Here is a 27366-nt window from a genome sequence, read left to right on the forward strand (position 1 = left end):
AGGGGCCAAGCGCCAGAAGGAACAAATGAGTAAAGGCCTGTCCACATCAGGAAACATTGTTTGGAAACATTGTTACCAACTGTTTCCTAACAGTTAGGAAACAGTTTCTCGGAAACTGTTTCCCAATAGTTTGCAAACAGTTGGGAAACTGTTTCCAGACAGCCTGGAAACAGTTTGCAAAGTGTTTTCACACAATGTTTCCTGTCCAGACCTCAGTTGTCATCAGGATGCCTGTGAGTGTAGAAATTGCTGCAGCAGCCTCTGTACTTTATCTAGCACTTTCAATAATACACTCAAGAATGGGCAAGAATAAGAAAAAGAGATTGATTAAGAAATTTCTAGAAAAAGGACCCTTTCATGGTGACTTGCTTCTGGCAGATCTGAAAAGTTTATCAGCAATAACCGTCAAGGCATCCATCTTCTTCATCTCATTCCTTTAATCTCCACATGTCACATCCCACAATGCTGGGGATGAATGAAGCAATTCAATAAGTTGTAGAGTTTTCTCTGCTGACCATATGGTGTTGTCACTGTAAGCCTCATGCGGGTATTGATTCATCACTTCCATCATGCACACATACACACACACACACACACACACACACACACACACAGTGTTTCCCAATTTGGATGGAAAACAAATACACGTTAAATATTGTTAGGAAACAGTTTCCCAACTGTTTTCTAACCGTTTCCAAACAGCTTGGAAACAGTTTGCTAACTTTGTTTCCCAACTTTTTCCAACAGTTTCCTAACAGTTGGGAAACTGTTTCCAAACTGTTGGAAACAGTTGGGAAACATTGTTTCCAAACAATGTTTCCTGGTGTGGACAGGCCTTAAACTGCATTTAAAGGTAAACACACAGCATGCATCGGTTGTTCATCGCTATCACTTTACTTTACCTGTCTAGTATGTTCTATAAAGAGTATATGCAATTGTATGTTATATCTTGTTATAGACTACATTTCCTTGGCCTTTACTTGATATACTTTTGATTTTGTTGCATTGAATAATTAAAGAGTTATATAATGAGGAATAATGCAGTGTGTTAAGCAGAAAACATTTCCAGATTTTGAAACTTTCACATGGCCCAGTAAACCTTTGAACAAAAAAATATATATTGACATGCAGCATCTCTTAATAATTCATTAAGAACATATTCAGATTCCTAAGTAAAACACTCCATAACAATCATTTTAGTGCTTTAGGCTGGCTCAGTTGCGCTGTCTCAGCGCCACTTTCTCTAGGAAGGATGGACAATGCTGCCAGACATACGATAATTTCTATTTCCTCTCTCTCTCTCTCTCTCTCTCTCTCTCTCTCTCTCTCTCTCTCTCTCTCTCTCTCTCTCTCTCTCTCTCTCTCTCTCTCTCTCTCTCTCTCTCTCTCTCTCTCTCTCTCTCTCTCTCTCTCTCTCTCTCTCTCTCTCTCTCTCTCTCAGGGCAGTGAGGCAGTTTATAGTGAGGATCTGTTGTTGTTTATTCACATCATTTCTTTTCTTTTACTCTTTAAAAGATTCATAAGTGATTTGCCTTCTCTTTTCAAGATCACATGAGAGAGAGAGAGAGAGAGTGCACTATCACCATGGTAATGTGCTGTTGTGATAGTGCACACTCTCTCTCTCTCTCTCTCTCTCTTACCAATAGTTAAGTAATAATTGTACCTTATAACATAGCTTCCTATAATAACTTGATACAAAACAAGGATATTGGTATTAGCAATGCCATACAACAGTTTGGGCTGGCTGGTGTTGATGAGAGAAAACTTATGTGCCCCTTTCAATGAAGTTTTTTATTGTCATTTATGGAAATTTTTATGTGTGTAACACTATTTTTTTTTTTTTTTTTTTTTTTTTTAGTAATAATAGTGTACACTAATCTTTTGTGTTAAAATTAATCATCATTAATAACAGCTGCCTCTTCAAACATCTGATATTTACCCGAAAGAGTTAGTGATGGCAATAGCATGGCTGATGAGGTATACACTATTATGATTAATGGACGTTAGCTGCAAGAACGATAGAGATACAATCACATCAGTGTTATTTCTTAGATGTAGGGGAAATTATAAAACAGCACATTATTAACTCCATTTCACGGTGGTTGGCGCACTTGACCCTTTGTTACGTACAACTATATATATATATATATATATATATATATATATATATATATATATATATATATATATATATATATATATATATATATATATATATATATATATATATATATATATATATATATATATATATATATATATATATATATATATATATATATATATATATATATATATATATATATATATATATATACTCGTATATATATATATATATATATATATATATATATATATATATATATATATATATATATATATATATATATATATATATATATATATATATATATACACACACACATTTCTTGTGCATGCCCCTTCCGGCCTTCAGGCACCTTCAGGTGCACACTTACCACTGCAGCACCCCAAGGCAGTCAGCACACACAAGAATCCACTACTGCTGTCGTGATCGGGTTCATTTGGCTTGTGGGGGTGTGGCACACACACACATACACACACATTCAACAGACTACTGAGAGGAGGGAAGGGCAACAAAACACTGTCTCACTTTATTCCCCACACAGAGCAGTACCACAGGACATGAAGCACACTATCATGCTACAGTACAGGTAAGGGTCACACCACCAGCCCTCACTGAGCAAAGCATTTGTATCGATGGGTAGTGCATTTGACCTCACAGAACAGCAGCACCACACAGCACACTATGGGATCACAACTCGTACAGTGTCACACAGCTGTCTCCTCCAGTGGCTCCCGCCATAATAGACCACGCAAGTGTCACATACACACACACACACACACACACCTCAGTGTCAAGTACTTACTGCCTTAGTCTGCTGGGGCACACAAACACAACACCATGCCCTGGGGTGCAGTCACATCATGGTAGCAGCAGGCAACCAGCATTGTAGCATCACACAAGGGGAGCACACTGCAGATTGTTGGCACAGGTGTTGCGTAGGCGGAAAATGGGCGCTCTCTCTCTTGGCTTCACTTCTATCTGGTGTCGCAGTGTGGCATATACAGGAAACGGGTGCTCTCTCTCTCTCTCTTTCAGGGGCCGCCAAAACTCGTTATATAATCTCGGCCCCTCTGTGACTGGCCAGTACATTGCTGCTCACCCAACCAATCACCGTCCATGCCACTTCCAGTTTCTCCAAGCTACCTCTGCTAGCAGCTCATGCAGCATTGCCAATGTTTATCTTCACTTCCCAGCAGCACAGTGCTACCAACATCACCCCCGCCCCACCCGTCACAACAATATATATATATATATATATATATATATATATATATATATATATATATATATATATATATATATATATATATATATATATATATATATATATATATATATACTCGTATATATATATATATATATATATATATATATATATATATATATATATATATATATATATATATATATATATATATATATATATATATATATATATATATATATATATATATATATATATATATATATATATATATATATATATATATATATATATATATATATATATATACGAGTATATATATATATATATATATATATATATATATATATATATATATATATATATATATATATATATATATATATATATATATATAATCAGGATTTGCCATGCTACATTTTATGTGGTATTTATTGAATAAGCAAAATACCAAAGGAAGATAACGAAATTAAATTCTAATATCATTGAAATCCATTTCATCACATCATTGTTTATAGTAATAAAAGCCACTGAATGTGATTTGAAAGGAAATCATGGGGCAGTTCACAAACCCCAAAACCAAAGATTCAGTTTCCAGTTACCCATGATGTTTACTTGGAAACCGATAGATTTTGATGCTAGTAAGTAAGTATTATGTTAGTATATAAAACATAACAAATAGATTCAATACTTTCATCAAAGCACTGAGATATTATGGTGAATTTTGTTTACACTATTTGAAGAGTAACATGCAAAAACACTACAGCAGGATTCGAACAGAATATGGGAATGGATTCATAGATGGGAAATGGAATTCAACATCTGAAAATGCAGTGTGATGGAATTTGGGAAGAGTAAAAACAGAATATTAGGCAACTATTAAATTGGAAAATGAAAATATTAAGAAAATGACAGTGGAAAAGGACTTGGGAGTAACAGTATCCAATAATTTATCACCAGAGGAACACATAAATAGGATTATGGGTGAAACTTACAACCTTGTGAGGAATATAAAAGTAGCAGTCAGATACCTAGATGAGTAAATGATAAGGAAACTTATTGTAACTATGATATGCCCAAGGTTGGAATATGCAGCAATAGAGTTGTCAACAAGTACAAAAATGACTATAAAGAAATTGGAGAGGTTTCAGAGGTCAGCAACAAAGTTGGTTCCAAATCTTCAAAACGTATCATATGAAGAGAGATTGAGAAGGTTGAATCTACAGATGTTAGAACAGCAGAGGGAGAGAGGAAACCTGATCGCGGTGTATAGGCTGATGAATGGATTAGAAAAAGTGGACCAGCAGGATTTGATAACATGGGATGTAAGAGATTCAAGAGGACATGGAAAGAAGTTGAAAAAGACCACCTGTAGAAGGGATATTAAAAAGAACAGCTTTCTTCAAAGAATAGTAGAGACATGGAATAGATCAGAAAAAGATGTTCTTGCAAGGTCAATTCATGATTTCAGGGCAAAGTTGGACGATAGTAGATATAGAGATGGGACAGCATGAGCGTAGTTCCTCTTCCCATATACAACAACTAGGTAAATGCAACTAGACAAAGTTGCAAAGAAGTGAAGAAGGAGAGGGAGAAGGCATGGAATAGATGGAGGAGAAAAAGTATACAGGAGCTGTGGCAAAACTACACAACTGCAAGAAATGAGTATATAAAGGTTATTAGAGAAGGATGTTATGGACAAATATAAGGAGGAAACAAAACTATCCTTCAGATATGGGAATAACAAAATGAAAAACAGTGAAGGAATAAATAGGTTGAAGGTGAATGTTCAGATGTGTGAAAATCCAGCTGAAATAGCAAAAATAATGAATAAGAGCTTTCAGTCATTGTTCACAAAAGAGAGAACATTTGTGAGGCCAAGTGAGATGAGCGAAGAAACAGGTCTAGGAAAATTCCAAGTGATTGAAGATGTGTGGAAACAGTTAGAGGGACTGGATATTAGAAAGGCCCCTGAACCTGATGGAGTGTTGGGATGGATATTGAAAGAATGCAATCAGCAGTATTATTGAGAACTCCACAAATTAAAGTAATCTCCCTAGAATGAAAGAGAGCAAACATAGTTCCTATCTATAAAGGTGGTAACAAACAAGAGCCATTGAACTACAGACTAATGTCTCTAACAAGCATGGTATGTAAAATGTGTGAAAGATTAGTGAAGGATAAATGGATGCAGTACCTAGAAGAAAATTAAGTGATGACAAAACAATTTGGATTTAGAAGAGGGAGATCATGTGTTACAAACTTGCTGAGTTTTATTCAAGAGTGGTAGATGTAATACAAGAGAGAAATGGTTGGGCAGACTGTGTACATTTAGACCTGAAGAAAACCTTTGATAAAGTGGCTCACAAGAGCATGATGGTGGTCTGAGGGATGGCCTACTGAGATGGATGGAGAATTTCTTGACTGATAGAGAGATAAGAACAGTGGTAAAAGATCAGGAGTCATTGTGGAGGAAAGTTGAAAGCAAAGTACCTCAAGGCTCAGTACTAGCACCAATCATGTGTGCAGTATATATGAATATGACAGAGAGTGCAAATAGCTACATGAGTCTTTTTGCAGATAATGCCAAGTTGCTGAAAAGTTAAGAGAGAGGAAGATTGTGGAGTGTTGCAAGAGGATCTGAACAAAATATCTGAATGGAGTCATAGATGGGGAATAGAATTTAATCTAAAGAAGTATAAAGTAATAAAATTTAAAAAGAGTGTGAGGAGAGTGAAAGGAAATTATGTGTTAAATGGTGAGAAGTTGAGTAGACCAGAAGCGGAAAAAGATCTGAGAGTTACAGTGAATGAAAATTTTACCTTGGAGAGACACATTAGCAAAATTACAGGAGAAACTTATAACTTGTTGAGAAAAATAAGGCTGGTTTTTGCATATATGGGTGAAGAGATGATAAGGAAGATGATAATATCACTGATTAGACCTATACTTTAATATGTAGCTGTACTGTGGTTGCCCTACAAATAAAAGGATACAAGGAAATTGGTGAGAGTTCAGAGAGCAGCAACAAAGATGGTACCAAATATTAGGGACTTGTCATATGAAGAGAGATTGGCAAGGTTACACCTACCAATGTTAGAAAAAAGGAGAGAAAGGGAAGACTTTATTGCAGTATATAAAGTGTATGAGAAAGTGGAGGAGGTGGACCAGATTGATGTGATAGTTTGGGATACACAAGATACTGGAGGATTTTGAAAGAGGCTGAAGAAGAGTGCTTGTAGAAGAAACATCAAAAAGCATAATTTCCCATATAGCAGTATAGATGTATGGAACTGTCTGGATAAGGAGATAGTGAATGCAAAAAGTATACATGGATTCAAGGCTAAGTTGGATTACAAAAGATATGGAGATGGGACAGCATGAATATAGCTCTTTTTCCATAAAGCACAACTAGGTAAATACACACATACACACACCAGTGGCACTCCATCAACTTTCCTACATCATACAACTCACCTAATTTCTTGGTTTCATAGCCTGCCTTCTTCAAAGTAATTACCTCGGTCATTACATTAGTGTACCCCAGCTATCATACTTGTGTGACTGCAACTGATACAAACCAGAATGGGCTAATAAGGCCACAAAAACCAGCCATATGTATATAAAAGACACAAGGATGGAGCAGGGGTAATAAGAAAACAATCTTGGTGGATGCCCACTGTAAGTAACTCTTACAAGGGTGTTCATATATTTGTGTAAACTTTGAAGATTTATTGACAAATATAGGCCAGTGGAAGTCTCAGTAAAGACTGGCATGGCATCTTAGGCCCCTTTCACACAATGCCGCCAGTGGCTGCCACTAGTTACATCTCATAGTTTGCAATAAATATGAGGCCACTGCAGTGGCACAGGCAAGTAACGTAACCACCACTAACAGTGGCGTGCAGTTAGGTACTTATTGCTTGCAGTTACTCAACCCTTTCACACTGGGGTAAGCAGTGGGCATCACCAGTGATAGCAACTGATAGCGATGTGTGAAGATTGCATTAGTTGTAAGTCCTGATTGCCAAAATTTACTATAGACAAAATTGATGCTGTGAGCAAGTGCTGAGCTAACTCCACTTCACATGCCTCTCTCTCTCTCTCTCTCTCTCTCTCTCTCTCTCTCTCTCTCTCTCTCTCTCTCTCTCTCTCTCTCTCTCTCTCTCTCTCTCTCTCTCTCTCTCTCTCTCTCTCTCTCTCTCTCTCTCTCTCTCTAGTTACATATATCAGCATAAATTACTATTATAAATGTTGTTCTATATACTAAGTAACAATTTGCAAAAATTATGTATATGGAACAGAATTAAGTGAAAGTGTCACTTGTAATAGCTAACAATGCTTGTTTTGCTAGTTATTTCCCAGAAATTAGCAAAAAAAAACATAAGTACAAATCTATAAAGATACATATATGTATGCATTTCTATATTCAGAGGAGCTTCATGCTTAGTGACCTACATAATCTGTGGAAACCTTGCTAAGCTTCAAATTTGCCAAGCAGATAATACTATGTCTATGGAGAAAAGAATAAAATAGACTATGGTCCCAAAGAACAGTACTATTTTTCTCTTTTTGAGTAGTTTTAACCTGCAACAATTATGCCATAGTTATTAAAGACAGTTAATGTTTGTAAAATAATTCAATGTAAATACAAAAAAACATTAGAAAATCATACCATAGTTATTCAAGACAATCAATATATGTAAAATATACCATTATTAATACAAGTAGACAACATAAACTCACCATTACAGAGTCTGGAGTGCTGCTTACTGTAACAGACTTGAAATGGTGGATGGGCAACCATATTTGTTGCTTGCCCCACCACCTTCAACATCCTCCTCCTCTAACACTCTCTCAGGTGGCCCACTATTATTACCATCACCACTGGGTGCCCCACAGATGCCATAGTGTAAGAAAAATTCACCAAATAAAGGTGCACTAGCAAGGCTACATAAGAAATTGTCAAGGTCAACAGCACAACAAAGCTATGCAAAAATAAAAACTGGTACTAGCAGGGATGGTGTTGTCAGTGAAATAGTTTTTTTTAATTTTTAATGTGTATATTGTCATGCAGTTTTAGAGTACAATAATGTTTAGTACATATATCAACAAACAAGGCTGATAATTTTCTTGTATCAAATAAAGAATGGAATGTACAGTAGTGGATTTTCCCACAATACAGTAGAACCTCAGTTCTCGAACTTAATTGGTTCCTGAATGCCATTTGAAGTCAGAAATGTTTGAAAACCAAAATTATTTTTCCCGTTGGGTCAATGTAAATTGGAGTATTCTGTTCCCAGACACCTGTCCACCCTGTTTTAGTGCCTTATGACAAATGCTCCCACAACAAATATGGCTGCTATACAACATCTCCAGCTCAGAAATTATTTATCCAAAAATGATGTACTGAATGAACCCAGTGACACAGAACTCATGAGAAGATATTGTTTAGATTGCACATGAGAAGATATTGTTTAGATTGCACAGGTATTCTGTTTGTGGCCTTACATTGTGACATAGAGAAGCAACACACTGCTGAAATGGTGATCATAACACTTAGACATCTTGCTGCTGGGAAAAGCTACTGAGAAAATGTAGTTGTGCATTGGTGATGGCATTGTGGGGTCATCAAGAAAGCCACAGGTGGTTCAGGAGATGGGATTAAACACTTTAAACACTTTAAACACTTTATTATAGCCTAGGTTTATACATTTCATTATTGGATAGGTATACATTATTGGCCAGCCTATGTATAAGCTTGATGCTTTTCAGGCAAATGAAAAATTTAAAAGTACATTACTTAAAGTAAACACAATAGACAACTTAAAATCGAAAAATCTATCATGAAGATAAATAAAAACATAATATGATAAGGTTTATACAGAATAATATATATCTATATTGTTATAAAGTTGAGTATGAAGATGGATGGGATGACACATAGGGTTAGGTGATATAAATTGATACATATATGAGACTGAAATCATATAGATGTGTTTAAAAATAAAGTACAGGAAAGATGATAAAGTTTTGTAGGGTTAGTTTTGTAAGATCAGGGGGGAAGTAATAATATAAGGTATGAGTGTAGGAAGTGACTGATTAGTATGCATCCAGAAAATGACTCTTTAGTTTGCTTTTGAATTTGTGAATAGAGTGGACATTTTTGTATTGCGAGGGTAGTGAATTCCATATTGAGGGGCCTAGGTAGGAAGTCGAGCGGCAGAAGATACTAAGGCGATGGGTAGGTAGACAAAGGCGTTGTCTTTGTCGTGTTGTGTATTATGTGGTGGAAGAGAGACATTAATTTGTTTTTTGTACATAGATGTTGCAATGGAAAGTTTTGTTATGTCTTCGAGTTTTAGAATTTTCATGCCTTTAAAGAGTGGAGCTGTGTGTTCAAGATATGAACTTTTTGTGATAATCCGTATTATTTTTTTATGAATGAGGTTTATGCAATTTAGGTGTGTAGCTTGAGTGTTAGCCCATATTGGATTACAATGTTGTAGGTGTGGGTATATGTGGGCATAGTACATTGTTCTAAGGATCTCGGCAGGCATAAAATCCCTTATTTTATAGAGCATGGCAGTACAACGTGACAGTTTCTGGGAAATGTTAGTTGTGTGAAATTTAAATGTAAGGTTTTCATCATAGGTTACTCCTAAGAATTTAAGTTTACTAGCTCTAGCTATTTGACTGTTTCTTATTATTAATTCTGGCAAGTTATTATCATTCTTGTTAGAGAATAGCATGAAGTAGGTTTTATCGCTGTTTATGGTAAGTCGGTTACTCAAACACCATTCATTTAATTTGTTAAGGTCTGCATTAGCAGAGTGGAATAAGGTATCATTAGTATGGCCAGTGAAATAGAGGGTCATGTCATCAGCAAAAAGAATGGTATCTGCATGGTCAAATGTTTGAACAACATCATTGATATATATAAGGAACAGCATGGGTCCCAGGACACTTCCTTGTGGGACGCCTGTAGTGATTTTTCTGACAGATGATTTGTAGCCTTCAAGAAGTGTACATTGGGATCTATCAGTTAGGTAAGTTTTAAACCAGGAGTGGATAGGGCCTCGAATGCCATAATGGTGAAGTTTTTTGAGAAGAATGTTGTGGTTAACTGTATCAAAAGCTTTGGAGAAGTCTACAAAGATAGATAATACAGATAATTTATTATCAAGAGATGAGTAAATGTGAGAGGAGAATTTATTGAGGGCATGGTAAGTATTTAAGCCTGGTCTGAACCCGTACTGAGAGTCGCTTAGTATTTTGTATTTTTGCAGGTATGACAATAATCCATTTTTCATTAGGCTTTCAAATATTTTAGAGAATGCAGATAGCGTAGAGATAGGGCGGTAATTATTTGGGTCATTTGTGGGACCAGATTTATGGATAGGAGTAATGTTGGCATTTTTTAGGGTAGCAGGAAATATACCGGAGTTGAGTGATTGGTTGAAAAGTAATGAAATGGGGTAGGCAATCAGTGTACAATTTCGTTTTAATAAAGAAATAGGAATTTCTACAACATTTGACATCTTATTTTTTAGTTTCTTTATAATATTTATAATGTCCTGTGGAGAAACTGGTGGGATAGACATAGAATTTGGGTAGTTACCTCGCAGAAGGTCAGATGCACTTCTATTTGCTGGTGGGAGATTATTATTAAGTTTAGCTGCCACTTCACTGAAGTGTTCATTAAGGACCTCGGCTATTTGTTGTGGATTATTATGTGTTGTGTTGTTGAGACGTATATTTGATATGTTAGTTTTTGGTAAATGCTTGCCAGATAGCTCATTAATAGTCTGCCAAATTTTCTTTGTGTTATGCCTAAAACTGTTAAAAATGTTCATGTAGTAATTTGTTTTGGCTGTCCTTATTATCCGAGTCACTCGATTACGGTATTGTGTATATGTATTATGGTCAATGGTCCCTAGTTTGTACATTTTGAATAGATTACTTTTATGTTTAATGGAGGCTAGTATATTTGGCGTTAACCAAGGATTACTGAGTCTTTTGGATGACACAAATTTAGTAACTTTTGGAAAATGTATATCATACAAATTATGAAGCGTTCTATTAAAGGTTTCAAAGTTTTCATCTATATTATTAGAAGTGAGAATGTCATTCCAGCTTATTGAAGCTAGATCAGATGTGAACAAGTTATGATTGTGTGCATTAGAAATTCTAAAAGTTATTTTATGTTTAGTAGACAAGTTGGACATTAAGGATATGTTCAGAAAGATTGGGAGGTGGTCGGATATTGGATGGTGAATAATGCCCGAGATTGATAATGGTGTGTAATTCGTCCATATATGATCAAGAAGTGAGGGTTGGCCTAGCGTAGGATTATCAGGAAATCTGGTGGGACGAGATATATGTGGGAAATAGTTAAGAGCTTGCATGGTGTTAAGGAAATTATTGGTTGGTTGATGGGAAGTGTGTTCTAGAAGATTGATATTGAGATCACCAAGAAGAATGGTGTTGTTTTTTGTGAATGTGTTCTGAGTTAAGATGTCATTTAGTGCAAGTGAGAACTCTTCCACTGCAACATGTTTACTATGTGGTCTATAGATGACGGAGATTATTAAGTTAGTTCGAAGGTTTAATTGCACAGAACAAATTTCCATGGTTTCATTTACAAATGTATGTTGATGAATGGGTTCAGAATGGATATCAGAGTTAATCAGTAAACTTACTCCTCCGTGTTCCTTGTTCATTCTCAAAGAGTGATATGTAGAGTAACCATCAAGATGGTAGTGATGTTGGTTAGTGTCTTTAAGCCAGGTTTCTGTAAGTGCAATGACATGAGGTTGGATGCTCAAACAGTTTAAAAAAGATGTTAAGTTATCATAGTTTTTTTGGAGAGATCTAATGTTAAGGTGAAGGATGCTAAGGGAAGACTTAGGTATATTTAATGTAGTCTGTGTCTGTTGGTTATATTCTTCAATACTGTAATAATTTGATATGCTTGTTAGGTCTGTATGTCCATTTACGGTTCTAATTATGTCCAAACTAGTGTCATTTGGGTTTTCAGAGTTGTCAGTGATAATATCGTCATAAAGGGATGCATAAAGATTTTCCATGAATAGATGAAAAGGATGTGAATGAGTAAAAAATGGTGATGGGATTGGTTATAAAAATAAAAGAGGATTTCTGGCATTTTAAGGTATGCATAGTAGTTGTAATAATGTATCACAGTACGGCTACATCAATGGATAGAGGTGTGTTGGTGACTAAGTAATATATGGGTAGTATATGCATTAGCAATGTTAGCATGAAATTGAATGGTAAATGTTCATGGTTGACAAAATGTGATAAATTATTTAGTTATCTCATAAATTCATACAGTGTAGACAGTGATAGAAAACTAGTGGTAGAGTCAGGTACAGGTTTTAAGAAGTAGTAGTACATGATTTTGTAGTAATAAAGTATGGGGAAAGGTAATGGATTCATATTGCACATGAAGAATATTGCTAAGTAGTAGGAATAAAGAAGTGTCTAGTGCTGGACCATAATATACTCCCTTGAGGTCTACATTAGTATAAGTTGATTCTCTTTTAATACTGAAGACCCTGGTGTAAAATATATATGTCATAGGTTATTCACTTCTTTGGTCAAGTAGTGAGGTCCAGCATTGACATTTGTCGGGATAAATAGCATGTTCTTATTCTTAAGGCATACAGATAAGGAATGAAACTGCAGTAGTAACAACTTTAACTGGATGGTTGAGCATTGTTCCTAAGAGCAGGGAATTTGTCTAGGAAATTGTTAAGGTCCCATTCTAAGGTTATTGTGTGCTTTTGATTAGAACACCTGAGTTTTACACAGATTTTCCCATCACGAGTGTAGCACTGTTGAAACAAATCTCTGTGTTGTTTTCTTATGTTCCATATTGTCTTAAAAATAGAACGTCGCTTTGGGGTGAGAGATTCATTGATAAAAATGTTTGGTTTGACTGTGACACATGCACTTAACAATTCATCTTTTTTTTGGCGACTGTGAAGCTTGACAATTATAGGAGTCTTGACAGTTTGTTTGTTCTTTGTTCCAAGTCTGTGAGCAACATTGATTTCAGAGGGTGTGATGTTAATGTTGAGAGTGCGCTTGATGGTGTCCACCACTACATTGGTAGGGTTTTCACCACCTGTCTCCTGGGGTAGATCTGGACCGCTGATGATAACTGTGTCTCGCCTCTCATATTGACTTACATCGTCCAACTGATCCTCTAGTTGTACAACTCTCTTTTCTAGGGTACTTACAGTTGATTGGAGCTGTTTTATTTCCTGGTCCTTGTTTTCTGTTAGAAGTTGAACAGCTGTGATTATAGCATCAACAACAGCCTTCAATTCTGGGGAGGTAATCTTGTCCTGAATGCTGCTGAAGATCTTTTCCACAGGCGAGGGGTGAGGTTGGGGGACAGCTGCTGCCGATGTAGAGACTGGGTATGCGGTTGGAGTGGTAGTAGTCTGGGGAGTGAGTGATGAGGGAGCCTCATATTGGGTTGTCCTGGTACCGACCATGGTGGTGGAGTAGGTGTGTAGATCACTTGACTGTTCTATCTTGGCAGGGGTGTGAATTTGATAGAATGGGATGCAGTAGAATGAGGTCGAGAGGCTTGTTATGGTCAGCACCAGCTCGGAAGATCACAGACTCATCCACGTGGGTGGCAGGCAGCAGTAGGAGGCACCTTGTTTACGTCATTCAGGGTCGTTGGGGGGCTCTGTAGCTCTTAGTTGTGAAGGACCATACCTTCGATGCCAGTGTGTGACTTGGGTTTGGTGATTTAGTTCATGATGAGACGTATTTTGGTAGAAATATGTGGAGCCCTGTAATGTTTACGTCTTTGCTGATCTTTCTAAAATTACTCCTGAACTACTCAAGGCACTGTTTGTTCATGTTGATGCTCTTTAACAGGATCATATTTACCTTATTTCAAAGATTAGATTACTGTTTTACACAGTCTCTCTTCCAAATATATAAAAACAAAAGAAATATCTATAGAAATTATAAATTAATAATAACTGGCAGCTTTTGCTTTGTCTTTTAATATTTGAAATCAAGAAACCTTGTTCAAGAACCAAATTATAGTATGGCAACTGAAGCAGTCACAAGTTCAAATTTTTTTTTTGAAAACCAACTTGTTCGAAAAGGGAGGCATTTGGTAACTAAGGTTCCACTTTACTGAGAAAGTGAATATTCATCACATGCCACACTCATGGCTAAGCTATGCCCTTTCTACACTGAAAATGGACTCTGATCACTAACCATGAGAATTGATAGCTTTTTGGAAGCCATCACTTACATCAAAATTGCTATGCCAAAGTACTAAGCATGAAGCCCCTCTGTACATGAAGAAAATAAACACATATTATTTACATGTATTTATAAATATATATGTAATCATAAAAGATAGGTAAATATATGCTAAATAAAAAAACAGAAGAGAGAACTTTTAATGATAAATTTATTTCAATTTTAAAAAGTTAAAACACACTGTTGAACTCAATAGCACTACTGTCAGTTCCATCCCACTATGTAGAACTGACAAGATGCATCTCTGAGTATGGGTGGGCTAGTCTACCATTATGTAAAAGGGTGAATTTAGTGGCAGCCTTTTTCCATACACTCTTGGCTTTTCATGCAGTGGCAATAGCATGTGCAGTTAAACCTCTGCACAAAACTTGTTTTTAGTTTTAAGACTGTAGATTTTGCCATTGAGCAACACTCATGCGTATTATTCTTACCATAATCTCAGATTATAGGATGACTATTTTTTTTTTTTTTTTCTTTTTTCCCATCCTTGACTTCTGCACCACTTATTCACCCTCCTTTTTTCAGGCTGTGGTACCATTAAATGAAGAATGTGGATTGATTGAGTGGATTGAAAATTTGAATGGGCTGCGGCAGATCCTCCACCGATTGTATAAGGATTCTGGGAACTACATGTCAGCCCAGGAGCTGAAGCAGAACATGTGCAAAAGGGACACACCACTTTCCACCAAGCGGGAAGTGTACCTTAACAAACTAGTGCCCCGCCATCCACCTGTCTTTGGCACCTGGTTCCTAAGGACTTTTCCAGATCCACAGGCATGGTAAAAAACAAACACAGAGCTAAGATTATTTAGTATATTTAATTGTTTATCACAATATTGGTATGAAAAATGAAGGCATTATTATGTATTGTGAAACATATGGTATATGCATGCATATATGATTCAAATGACACATTATGTGGCCCTAAATGTATATCAAACTGAGAACTCGGCACTTTTATTCCATATCTTCCTTGAAGGTTGCGGGCGCGTCTAGCTTATTGCCGCACCACTGCTGTGATGTCTATGGTGGGCTACATTCTAGGACTGGGTGATAGACATGGTGAGAATGTACTTTTTGATGCTTCTTGTGGGGACACAGTACATGTGGATTTTAATTGTCTCTTCAACAAGGTGAGTGCAACAGTGTTACTTTACTTTCCTTGTATATACATTACTTACATTTAAATTCACAGGTCTAGTTAATGGTATTGATTTACCAAAGATTCTGAATTCTTACACTTATGATTGCAGCTAAGAGAATGGTAAATTTAAATCCACGAATTGCATTCATTATTGACTATACAGATGTACCTCGGTACTCGACCATAATCCATTCTGAGGTGGTGGTCGAGCACCGATTTGTTCGAACACCGAAACCAATTTTCCCATAAGAAATAATGGAAAGTATTTTAATCCGTTCTTACCATTAAGAAAATACCTAAAATATTATAAGAACGTGTATCTAAACAACAATAAAACGTAAATGTGCACAAGCAGTACATGATAAAGATAAATAAAGCATTATAAACCATTTTGTATAATTTACTTACGTTTTGGAGAGTGGTTGATGGCATACAGGAATGGATGTGGAGAGGACGGGAGGGAGGGTTACTCCTTGGAAGGGGAATCCCCTTCCATGATGACGCTAGGTAACGCGCCTTCAGGGGTTTTCTCCCTTCTCTCTCTCTTCCGTGGAGGTGAATCTGGCTGGGCAGTAGCCTTCCTCTTTTCTTTAAGAAGGAACCTGTCCATTGTCAGTTGCCCGCTGGCCGAGTTACCCGCTGGCCGAGAAGGGCCGAAAAGGGCCGAGGAGCGCGTTCGGGTCGACTCGGCTAGTCGAGTACCGAAAATCTGTTCGAGGTCCGATGCATTTTCTACTCAAATTTTTTGGTCGAGCACCGATTTGGTCGAGTATAGAGGCGGTCGAGTACCGAGGTACGACTGTAGATACTAATACTACTTATGTTGTAGTGTACTTGCCTACATAATCAATCTAAGGCTGATTCAGTTATTTGAAATTTCCCATAAATTGAACTTCCTTTATAGATATTTCAATGTCTCAGTACAACAGATTCTACCATAAAATTAAGAATGTTTTTGATAAATCTTTTATGATAACATTATCCACACAAGACTTTCTTGCATTAAAGTAGTGTTTCATAAGTAGTGTGAGCTTGTAGTGCCCTTCACCAAGGAGCATAGCTTTCACAGGTAATTACGTACTTAAGTGTGACACACACACACACACACACACACACACACACACACACACACACACACACACACACACACACACACACACACACACACACACACACACTGCCCAGCTGATCTAGAGCATCCACAGCAGCTCCAAGCCAAGCTTGAGTCCTGTCTCCCTAATAGGGAATTGTGTGATGTCTGAGTGCAGGGAAAGTGAAGTGTAAATTAAGAAGTGGCTGAAAGGGTGAAATGGGTGAGTAGTGAAAGGTAAACATTGTCAGTGGTATCAAAAGGGAAGATAGCAGCCAGCATAACAAATATTTTCAAAGGTTTCAAGGAAGAGGACCTCAGTGTAGCTCATACAAATAAATGAATGTGGAAAATTGAAGAAGAAAATTAAAATATGAGAAGAAATACATAACTCAGCAGCAATAATAAAGACATGGAAAGAAGAGAGAGAGAGGTGGGTGATGACAATGTAAAAAAGGTATCCACTGATATAATAGAGATGAAGAAGAGGGAGATGGAAAGAGAAAAAGAAAACAAAGAGTTGAGAGAAGAGATGACAAAAATGTGGACTTAAACAATAAGTACTGTGAAGAAATCAAGAAATTCAAGGAAGAGGAGTTAAAGAAAGCTTCACAAGAAAGATTAAAGTTGGAAAAGTAAAAGAGTTAGTGACAGAGGAAATCAAAAGTTGGAAAGAAGAGAGAGGGAATAACAATAAGAGGTGGATGTGGAGGAGATAATAAGGTAACAGCAAAAGGAACACAATAAAGACATAAAAAAAGCAATTTATTAAAATAATAAAGGAAAAAAGTAATCTTGTGAGTGACATGGTACAGAGAAAGATATGTGTGGTGGTATCTGGGGTCAAGGAGAAGAACCTACCCATGAAAACAGCTAGAGAGAAAGAAGAGGTGAAAAGGGATAAGGAAATTATAGCGGAAGTGGAGAGAGGAGATAGTTGAATAAATTGAAGAGGTTTACAGGATTGGAAAGTACAATGAAAATGGAACAAGACCAATGAAAATAAGATTCATGTCACAAACAACAGCAGAACATATCTTAATACAAAGAACAGGAAAACTGGCAGAAGTAGAAAGAATGAGGGGAATGTGAATAAAAATAGACATGAACAAAGAAGAGAGAAATAAACTGAAAGAGTTGAGTGTAGAGGCCTAGTCAAAAAATGAGGAGAGAACACAGGAACAAGTGAGGAGATTCATTTAGAAAGTTGTGGACATGAAAGTGAGGAAATGGTGGCACAAAGATGCAACTGAAGGTCACCAAACGGAACCTTAAAAATTATGTTTACAAGTATAGATGGTTTGGTGTCAAGCCTATTGGAATTTAAAGACTACCTAAAAAGCAATAAACCAGATGTGGTATTTTCATTGGAAACCAAACCAAAAGAGAAAGTAAAGATAAGATTTGCAGAGGAAAAATATAGCACATGGAGGAGAGACAGAAAAGGAAAGGGAGGAGGAGAAGTGATGATATTGGCAAAAGAGGATATTGATGTTTAGCGAGTGGAATAGGGTGATGGAATGGCAGAAATTTTTAGTGTCATGATTAAGATCAAAGGAAGTAAAAAAAGGAAAGTTATTGTGACATACATACCACCAAAAACTAATGCATGGGAAACCAATACATATAAAATCATGCAGTTAGAAACAAGAAATAGCATAGACTAAATGATAAGGAAAAATAACAAAGTGCTTTTAGAAGGTGACTTCAACACTAAAGGAATTAACTAAAAGGAGATGAAAGTGAAAGAAAATGTCAGGTCATGGAGTGAAGAACTTATGCAAACCATGATGGTGAATACAATGAGAAAGTTTGTGAACAAACTTACAAGATGCAGAGGAGAAGAACCATCACAGTTGGACTTAGTGTTTACAAGAAACCCCAGAAAGTAGACCAAGTATACACTGTCTAAGCCCACTGGAAAGAAGTGATCATGTGACAGTAGAAATAATACAGGAAAGAACAATTTAGAAATGGAAGACAGAACTATGCTAAGGCAAACTTTGCAGAGCTTAATAAATTTTATGGAAGAATGAACTGGAAAGAGCTATTTCAAGTTAAAGAAGTGCAAGAAAATATGAAATTTTTTTAGCAAGTATAGATAGGGGTACAACAGTTTGTGTCAAGTTATGAAGTAAAAATTGGAAAGCATGAATGGTATAATGCCAGGTTTGTAGAAGCAAAAAAGAAAAGGACAGAGCATGGAGGAAAATGATGACAAAACTGAACAGAAATAATAGGGAAGAATACAGAAAGGTAAGGAATGAATATGGTATAATAAGAGGAGAAGAAGAAAGAAATTTTGAAAGTGACATTGTAAGAAGATGCAAGAAGAGCCCAAACTCTTCTACAGATACATAAATGAAAAAATGAAACATAGGGATAACATAAACGAGTTAAAGAGAGAAGGAAGAATTTTGAAACTACTGAGGAGATGAGTGAACTAATGAATGAGAGTTTTCATTCTGTGTTTACAAAGGAAACTGATTTTGTGACAGTGAAAGCGGTATCACAGAATAAGGGAATACAGGAGATACTAGTAAAGAGACAAGAAATCAAGAAACTGCTGGAAGAGCTGGATGTTAGAAAATCTATGGGACCAGCTCAAGTAAATGGATGGATATTAAGAGAATGCAGAGAACAAATGGAGGAACCCATATGGGATATAATGAACAACTTGCTGAAAGAAGAAAAAGTATCAAGGGAATGGAGAAGAGCTAACATAGCTTGTAAGCAAGCTCTGTGAAATAGTAATTAAAGATAGATGCAATAATTAGAAGATGAAAAGATAATTACAGAAAAGCAATTTGAATTCAGGAAAGAGAGATCCTGTGTCACAAATCTACTGAGCTTTTATATGAGAGTAATAGATGGAGTGCAAGAGACGGACAGATGGGTTGATGCAGTATACCTGCATCTCAAAAAAGCATTTGATAAAGTTCTCCACAAAAGTCTTATGTGGAAATTAGAGAATGAAGGAGGGTTAAAGGGAGCAATATTGAGATGAATGGATGATTATTTACAAGAAAGAGAAATGAGAACAGTAATCAGAGACACTAATTCAAGTTGGTGCAAAGTGACAAGTGGGATGCCAGAAGGATCTGTGTTGGCACCTGTTATGTTTCAAATATATGTAAATCATATTACAGATAATCTAAAGTAGTTATATAGACCTTTTTGCTTATGCTGCAAAAATAATGAAAATAATAAAGGGTGAAAATGACCACAAGGGGTTACAAAAGGATATTGACATGATACATGCATGGAGCCAAAGATGGAAACTAGAATTTAATGCCAGAAAATGACACGTGTTGGAAATAGGAAAAAGTAAAAAGAGACCTTCATGGAATTACAAAATGGGAGGAGAAATAATAACAAAAAGTAATGAAGAAAAAGACTTTGGAGTAATGATCCAGGACATGCTATGTCTGAAAGACACATAAATGGAATATTCAGCTCTGCATACAGCCTGTTAACAAACAGTAGGCTGGTGTTTAACTATTTAGATAAAGAAATTATGAAGAAAATTATAACAAACATGATACAACCAAAATTTGAATACACAGCAGTAGTTTGGGCTCCACATAAAAAAAAAAGATATACAGAAACTGGAAAGAATACAGAAGATAGTGACAAAGATAGTACCAGAATTGAAAGACTTAAGCTATGGATAAAGACTTGAAGAGCTGAGATTACCAAAACTACAAGAGAGAAGAGAAAGAAGAGACCTGATAACAGTGTAAAAATTAGTAAACAATATAAAAAGAATAAACAGAAATTATTTGGTACCACAGATGGAGGAGGGAGAGAGACAGGTGAGGGACCATGGGAAGAAAATAAAGAAAAGTGGATGTTCAGGCGACATCAAGAAATACACCTTCCTGTATTGAACTACTGAAATCTGGAATGATTTGAAGGAAGAGGTGGTGGTTGCAGCAAATGGTGTACACATATTTAAAGAGAAAATGGATAAATATGGTTATGGAGACAAGACAAAATGAGCTTTGGCTCTTGCCCTGTACAACACAACTAGGTAAATACACAAACACAAGAGTCATTAACTTGAAAAATAAAGAAATAGATTCCAAAAACAAGGAAAGAGAAAGAAGAGAGGAGAGTAAAAAAGAAAATATCAGAATTAGTAAAGAGACCCTAAATATATTAATGATGATAATAATAATAATAATAATAATAATAATAATAATAATAATAATAATAATAATAATAATAATAAACAGCCATAGTAGTTGTTACTTGTACCAGTGGTGTGGGCATTAGGCTTAGTTATATGATTGGTGTGGAACTATCAGAAACATGTACTTGAAATATTTCAATAAAATTAGCATTTTCATACATGAATCCCCTATTCCTTGAAATCAAGCTTTCCTGTAAGTCACATTATTTTAAATTTTATTGTTTTATTGCTCTTCTTTTTCCAGGGGGAAACCTTTGACTTTCCAGAGAGAGTCCCATTCAGGTTGACACACAACATGGTTGCAGCAATGGGTCCCACAGGCCATGAGGGCATCTACAGAAAGTCATGCGAGGTAAAATTTAAGAACAGTATGATGATTTTTCACATCAGCATTTTCTCATTTACTGTATGTGTAAAGGAAAGTTCTTTGATTTTCATTTTTTTTATTTTGTATTCTCTTCCTATGAGTAGGTAAACAAAGTTTTCATGTAGCTGTTCTTTCTCTTCTTTTAACATATCCAATTGGTCCTCCTTGTTAGAGCACAAGAATAAAGACTCAACTCAGAAAAAAGACAACATAGATTAGCTATCAGTGTTTTATTGTTGTCTTCATCATTTTACATTTTGGAATTTTGAAGGCAGATTAAAAAAAGAAAACCAAAATATCACTCATTTTTTATAAACAATGATTTGCAGGTGACAATGAGAGTGATGCGGGAGGAGAGAGAAGCTTTGATGTCTGTACTGCATCCCTTCATCCATGATCCACTTGTAGAATGGTCAAGAGGGAACAAGAGTGCCAGGATGACTGGCGAGATCAACAACGAGAAGGTACTATTTCTAAAAAGAGAAAAACCAGATGGAAGAATGTGCCTTTTTAGAGGATAAAAAGGAAAGAAAATTAAATATAGGTGCTCTGTTGAAAAGGATGGAAAAATGCTTACCCATGTTTTCTTCTGTTCAGCAGATGTAGCTCTCTCTCTCTCTCTCTCTCTCTCTCTCTCTCTCTCTCTCTCTCTCTCTCTCTCTCTCTCTCTCTCTCTCTCTCTCTCTCTCTCTCTCTCTCTCTCTCTCTCTCTCTCTCTCTCTCTCTCTCTCTCTCTCTCTCTCTCTCTCTCTCTCTTGCTATGTGAAAGTAAGAACAGTCCTGAGGATTGCTAAATAAAATGAGACTGTAAATAGAAATGGAATTATATGAGAGCGAGAAAGGATGAAACAAAAATGACATAGAACAAATGAAGGGAAGAAAGGTAGAGCGAGGTATTATGGCCACATTATTAAAATTCCCCTTCTTCCCATCCCTGTCCCCGTCAGTGGGCATGTAGTAAATGAAAACAACCCCATCAGATTCCCATGCCCAAGCTTCACCATGGTGGCCAAGATTAAGTAACATAAAGAAATGTAGTTTCCCATAGAGAAATAAAGAAGTTCTCATTTCTCTTCCCTTTAAGTAACTTTCCATCCAGTTTATTAATTTTCCATTTAATCCTCCAACATTTTCTAGCTTCCATAGTAGCCTGTTGTGGGGAACTTTGTCAAAAGCATTTTTTTTAGATCTAAATACACACAATCTACCCATCCATCTCTCTCCTGAGTTATATCAGTCACTTTCAAATAGAAGCTTATGAGATTTATTGCATATGATCGCTTTTGTCTAAAGCTATACTGTTTTTCTGATATTATATCATGTTTTTCTAGAAATTTTGTTCACTGCTTCTTTATCACTTTTTCAGAGATCTTACATACTATGCTGGTCATTATTACTGGTCTATAGTTTAATGGTTCTTCCTTCTTTCCACTTTTATAAATTGGCACAGTGTGTGCTCTCTTCCGTTCCTTAAGCACTCTTCCAGTTGACAATGAACACTTTATTATGTCATATACTGGTTCAGTTAAGTGTTTCCTGTACTCTTAAAAATTAAATCTTATACTCCATCTGGTCCTGTTGCTTTTCTCTCTTCCAGTTCCTCCTTTATTTTTTAAACTTCTTTGATTACTTTAATTTCCCACATTTGCTTTTTTGTCTTCTCATCTTGTGGTTCTTTAAATTCTGATTCTGCTGTGAAAACTTGCTGAAACTTTTTGTTTAGCAATTCACTCATGTCTTCTGGGTCTTCATATGTTTCATTTGCATTCTTCAACCTTTCTAGTTTTTCTTTTAGTTTAATTTCTCCATTTTTCTTTTTCATATCCTTTCTTTTCCTCTCTCCTTATTTTCACATATTCAGTTCTTGCTATCTTAAAGTCTTCTTTACTTTTTTTTGGTTTCAATTTCTTTTCATTTTTATTCATGCTTCATCATTTTTACTTTGCTCTTGCACATCTTGGGTTGAACCACACCTGTTTTCCTTTTTCTTAAGGTTTGTATAGTGGGACATATTCATTCACTCCTGTCTCATATAGTTCCATAAAAATGTCATACTTATCTTGCACATCATTTGCTCTTTTCAGCTTTCCCCTGTCCATTTCTTCATAGAATCTCTTAAGATCATCTCTATTTGCTTTCCCATAGATTCTCCTGTTTTCTTTGTATGATTCATCATCCCCTTCACTGACATCATTATCAGTTTCTATTTCTATCATTACATAGTCACTTTTTCCCGTGGGGCACACATATCTTAATTCTTTAGTTAAATCAATTCCTTTCATTAATATTAGGTCAAGTCTTGTTGGTTTATCATCTCCCCTATGTCTTGTTTCTTTAGTCACCTATTGCATCATTGTGTTTTCCATAGCTTCAGAAATCTTTCTCCCTATGCAGTCTCATTTCCTTCTGCCTTGAACATTTCCCAGTTTATTTCTATGCAATTGAAGTCTCCAACCAATAGTACTCTTTTATTACTTTGATTAATTCACTCAGACACTGAATAGTATCTTCTATTATTTTCTCATAGTCTTCCTTCGTTTTGGGTGGTATATAGCTTGTTATTGCTGTTAGTTTTCTCCATTATTATCCTCAAAGTTAACACTCACTATTTCTACTTTTCTTTCCTTATATTTCATTTTTTTGTCTTCAGCTCATTTCTTGTCATTATCATTACACCTCCCCCTCCTTTACCAATCCTGTCTTTTCTCCACATATTGTAGTTATTTATTGTTAATGACTGGTTTTCTTCTTTTAGCTTTGTTTCTGTTAAACACACCACCTTCAGATTTTTCTCTTTCAAATAGTCTTGTAATTCCAGTTTTGTGTGTATCAGTCCATCTATGTGTGTGTGTGTGTGTGTGTTTACCTAGTTGTATTTTACAGGAAAATAGCTATGCTCGTGCTGTCCTGTCTCCATAACTATAAGCATCCAGCTTAACTTTAAATTCATGAATATTTGTTGCTTGTACCACTGTTTCATTTAAGTTGTTCCATATTTCTATGCTCCTATTTGGGAAACCATATTTCTTGACATCTCTTCTACTTGCTGTTTTCTTCAATTTCACTCCATGTCCTTTTGTATCTCTTGAGTCCCACACAAATAAGTCTTCTTTGTCAACTTGATCATTACACTTTAAAGCTCTGTATATAGCAATCAGGTCCCCTCTTTCTCTTTTCTCTTGTAATGATGGAAGCTTCAATCTCCTTAATCTTTCTTCATAGGTTAAATCTCTCAAACTTGGTGCCAATTTGGTTGCAGCTCTTTGGATCCTTTCTATTTTCCTTATTTCCTTTTTATTATGGGGTGACCAAACAATTGTGGCATATTATAGTTTTGGTCGGATCACATATTCCATCAACTTTTTCATCATTTCTTCATCCATGTAAGCAAATGTCCCTTTCATCTTTCTTAGTAACTCATAGGTTTCCCCAACTATTTTGTTTACATGTTTTTCTGGTGATAAATTATCACTTATTGTAATTCCCAAGTCTTTTTCTTCTTTAGTTTTCTTAATTTCCACTTCTCCCATGGTATAGGAACTTCTCAGTCTTCTTTTGCTTTTTCTTAATTCCATTTCCCATTTCTTACTCCATTTATATATCTTATTTAGATCTTTCTGTAATATTTCACAATCCATATTGTTTTCCACTCTTTTCAATAATTTTACATCATCTGCAAACAGACTTATATAACTGTCAACCTCATCCACCATATCGTTGACATACACCAGAAACATTACGAGGGCTAAGACTGTCCCCTGTGATACTCCACTTGTAACTCTACATCATTCTGATTTTTCTCCCTTTATTACTGTTCTCATTTCTCTATCCTTCAAGAAGTCTGTAATCCAATTCAGTGTGTTTCCTTGCAAACCCCCGATATTTTGAATTTTCCATAGTAGTCTCTGGTGTGGCACCTTATCCTTTTTTAGGTCTAAATATACACAGTCTGCCCAATCCTCTCTCTCTTGAATTATATCAATTGCTCTACTATGAAAACTCACTTAATTCATGACACAAGATCTTCCACTTCTGAAACCAAATTGTCTGTCAGTCAATGTATGTGTTTCTTCTAAATATTCCATCCATCTGTTTTTAACTATTTCCGCTATTTTTGCCACCACACTTGTTAGGGACACTGGTCTGTAATTCAATGGATCTTCTTGATTATCTCCTTTGTGTGTGTGTGTGTGTGTGTGTGTGTGTGTGTGTGTGTGTGTGTGTGTGTGTGTTGGTTTTCATATCAGAGGGACTAACAGTATAGATGTACAGGATTGTGGAGGTGTTATATAAAATCAAACTAGATTGTGATAAAAAAAAATGAAGAACACTGTATTATATATTAAAAAGTTTGTGTGAACATTTTACAAAACATTAAAAAAAGTTTTTTCTAAAAATGACATGATCATTACTTCCTTATCAAAGAAAATGTTTTAAATTTGTCCTTTTTTTTTTTGAATCTGCAAATTCCTTTCACACTAAATATAATAGGAGTAGTATGATGGCCATTTATAACTAGACCCTAAAAAATTGTGACAATTATGAATATAAAAATTTTTTCATAGAGATTTCAGTTCTCCCTCTGATGACTCAGATTTTTGAAATAACAAATAACTATCCTATTTTACAATCATGTTTATCATTTGACACCTTCAGTGTAATCTTTTTTAAGCATGCCAGCTCAATAGTTATGGCATCCAAGCTTTTATTGTGTTTATTGAAATTCAGCTGAAGAAGTAACTTTGATATCATAAATCACATTTACAGAGGTTACTGTACCAATAAATTATTGAAAAAATAAGCAGTTTTGCTTTGCAGTATCAGTGTTCATCTAAAACACTATCACTCCACGATAAATGTCACCTAAATTTGCAGCCATCATTAACCAAATGTTGTATTCCTTCTCTGCAGGCACAGATGCATGTTACCAACATTGAGCATCGCCTTAGTGGCCAGATCCGCTCTAAAGCACGAGGTCTTAACCAGCCATTGTCTGTGGAAGGGCAAGTAAACTCTCTCATTGAGGAAGCTACCAGCATCGACAACCTCTGCCAGATGTACATTGGATGGGCAGCATACATGTAGAATTCAGATTTCTTTCCAAAATATTAGTGAATATTGTTATTTTTATATCAGATAATTTTTTACTTTGTATTTTTTTATAATATTAGAATTAATAAGTCTATTATAAGACATCACTGTGCAGGCAAAAATTTTATTCTTAAACAGACGTGATTAGTTAAGAATGACCCAGGTATCTTTAATGGATCATAAGTAAGCTTTCCCATTCACTGTAAGATTTTTTGAAGTGTGAACACCCTCTCAAAATTTATTTTATTTGGAAGGAATAAGTCCTTTGCCGCCAGATATGCAGTGTTTAAGATCAAATCCAGCTAGATTGATGTTTAGTAAGTCTCAAAAATATGTAACTAAATGAAGTTTGTAAAACTGTTATTGTTCTTTTTAATTATGCATGCAATGATACTCATGCAATGATATCATACATCTTACCTTCAGCACTCAAAAATCTTGGATGCATAAGTTTTCATATGTTGTGGGCACCTTCATCTCATATTTACTACATTTAAGTGGAACAAGTCCTCTTCTGCCAAGATTGCAGTGTTGAAATTCAAATTTGGCTAGAATGATGTTAGAAATATGCCTAAATAAAGAATGTAAAAGTTTCTGATACTTAAATAAAGACTGTAAAAGTGTTTCTGTTCTTGTATCATGCATGTAATGTGTATCATACATCTTACCTGTAATACTCAAAATGCTTGGTTGCACAAGTCTTTTGAATCATCTGAGGTGTACAATTAGTGTTGGGTTAGGAGGCTTACAAAGGAACTTATTATTTATTGATGAGATGGTAATCTTTTTTTATTTAGCTAAGTATATCTGACTTCATACAAGATATCATTATTTTTAATTCCTGCTGAA

The 27366-nt window shown here is 35.6% G+C and overlaps 1 protein-coding gene across 4 annotated transcripts in view; it reads left to right on the forward strand.

Moving 5' to 3' along the window:
- LOC135102203 (serine/threonine-protein kinase atr-like) overlaps window positions 1–27140 on the forward strand; it is a 479415-nt gene extending 452275 nt beyond the window's left edge. For 3 of the 4 annotated variants that reach the window (XM_064007031.1, XM_064007033.1, XM_064007034.1), the window contains 5 exons: window positions 15156–15409; window positions 15610–15763; window positions 21304–21411; window positions 21756–21890; window positions 26338–27140. In XM_064007031.1, coding sequence (XP_063863101.1) covers window positions 15156–15409; window positions 15610–15763; window positions 21304–21411; window positions 21756–21890; window positions 26338–26511 — 825 coding nt within the window. In that variant the 3' untranslated portion in view covers window positions 26512–27140. The remainder of the gene's footprint in view (window positions 1–15155; window positions 15410–15609; window positions 15764–21303; window positions 21412–21755; window positions 21891–26337) is intronic. The other variant, XR_010269589.1, reaches the window with a different exon arrangement.
- The last annotated feature ends 226 nt before the right edge of the window (window positions 27141–27366 follow it).

Source organism: Scylla paramamosain, chromosome 7, assembly GCF_035594125.1.
Source record: "Scylla paramamosain isolate STU-SP2022 chromosome 7, ASM3559412v1, whole genome shotgun sequence".
NCBI classification, from domain to species: Eukaryota; Metazoa; Arthropoda; class Malacostraca; order Decapoda; family Portunidae; genus Scylla; species Scylla paramamosain.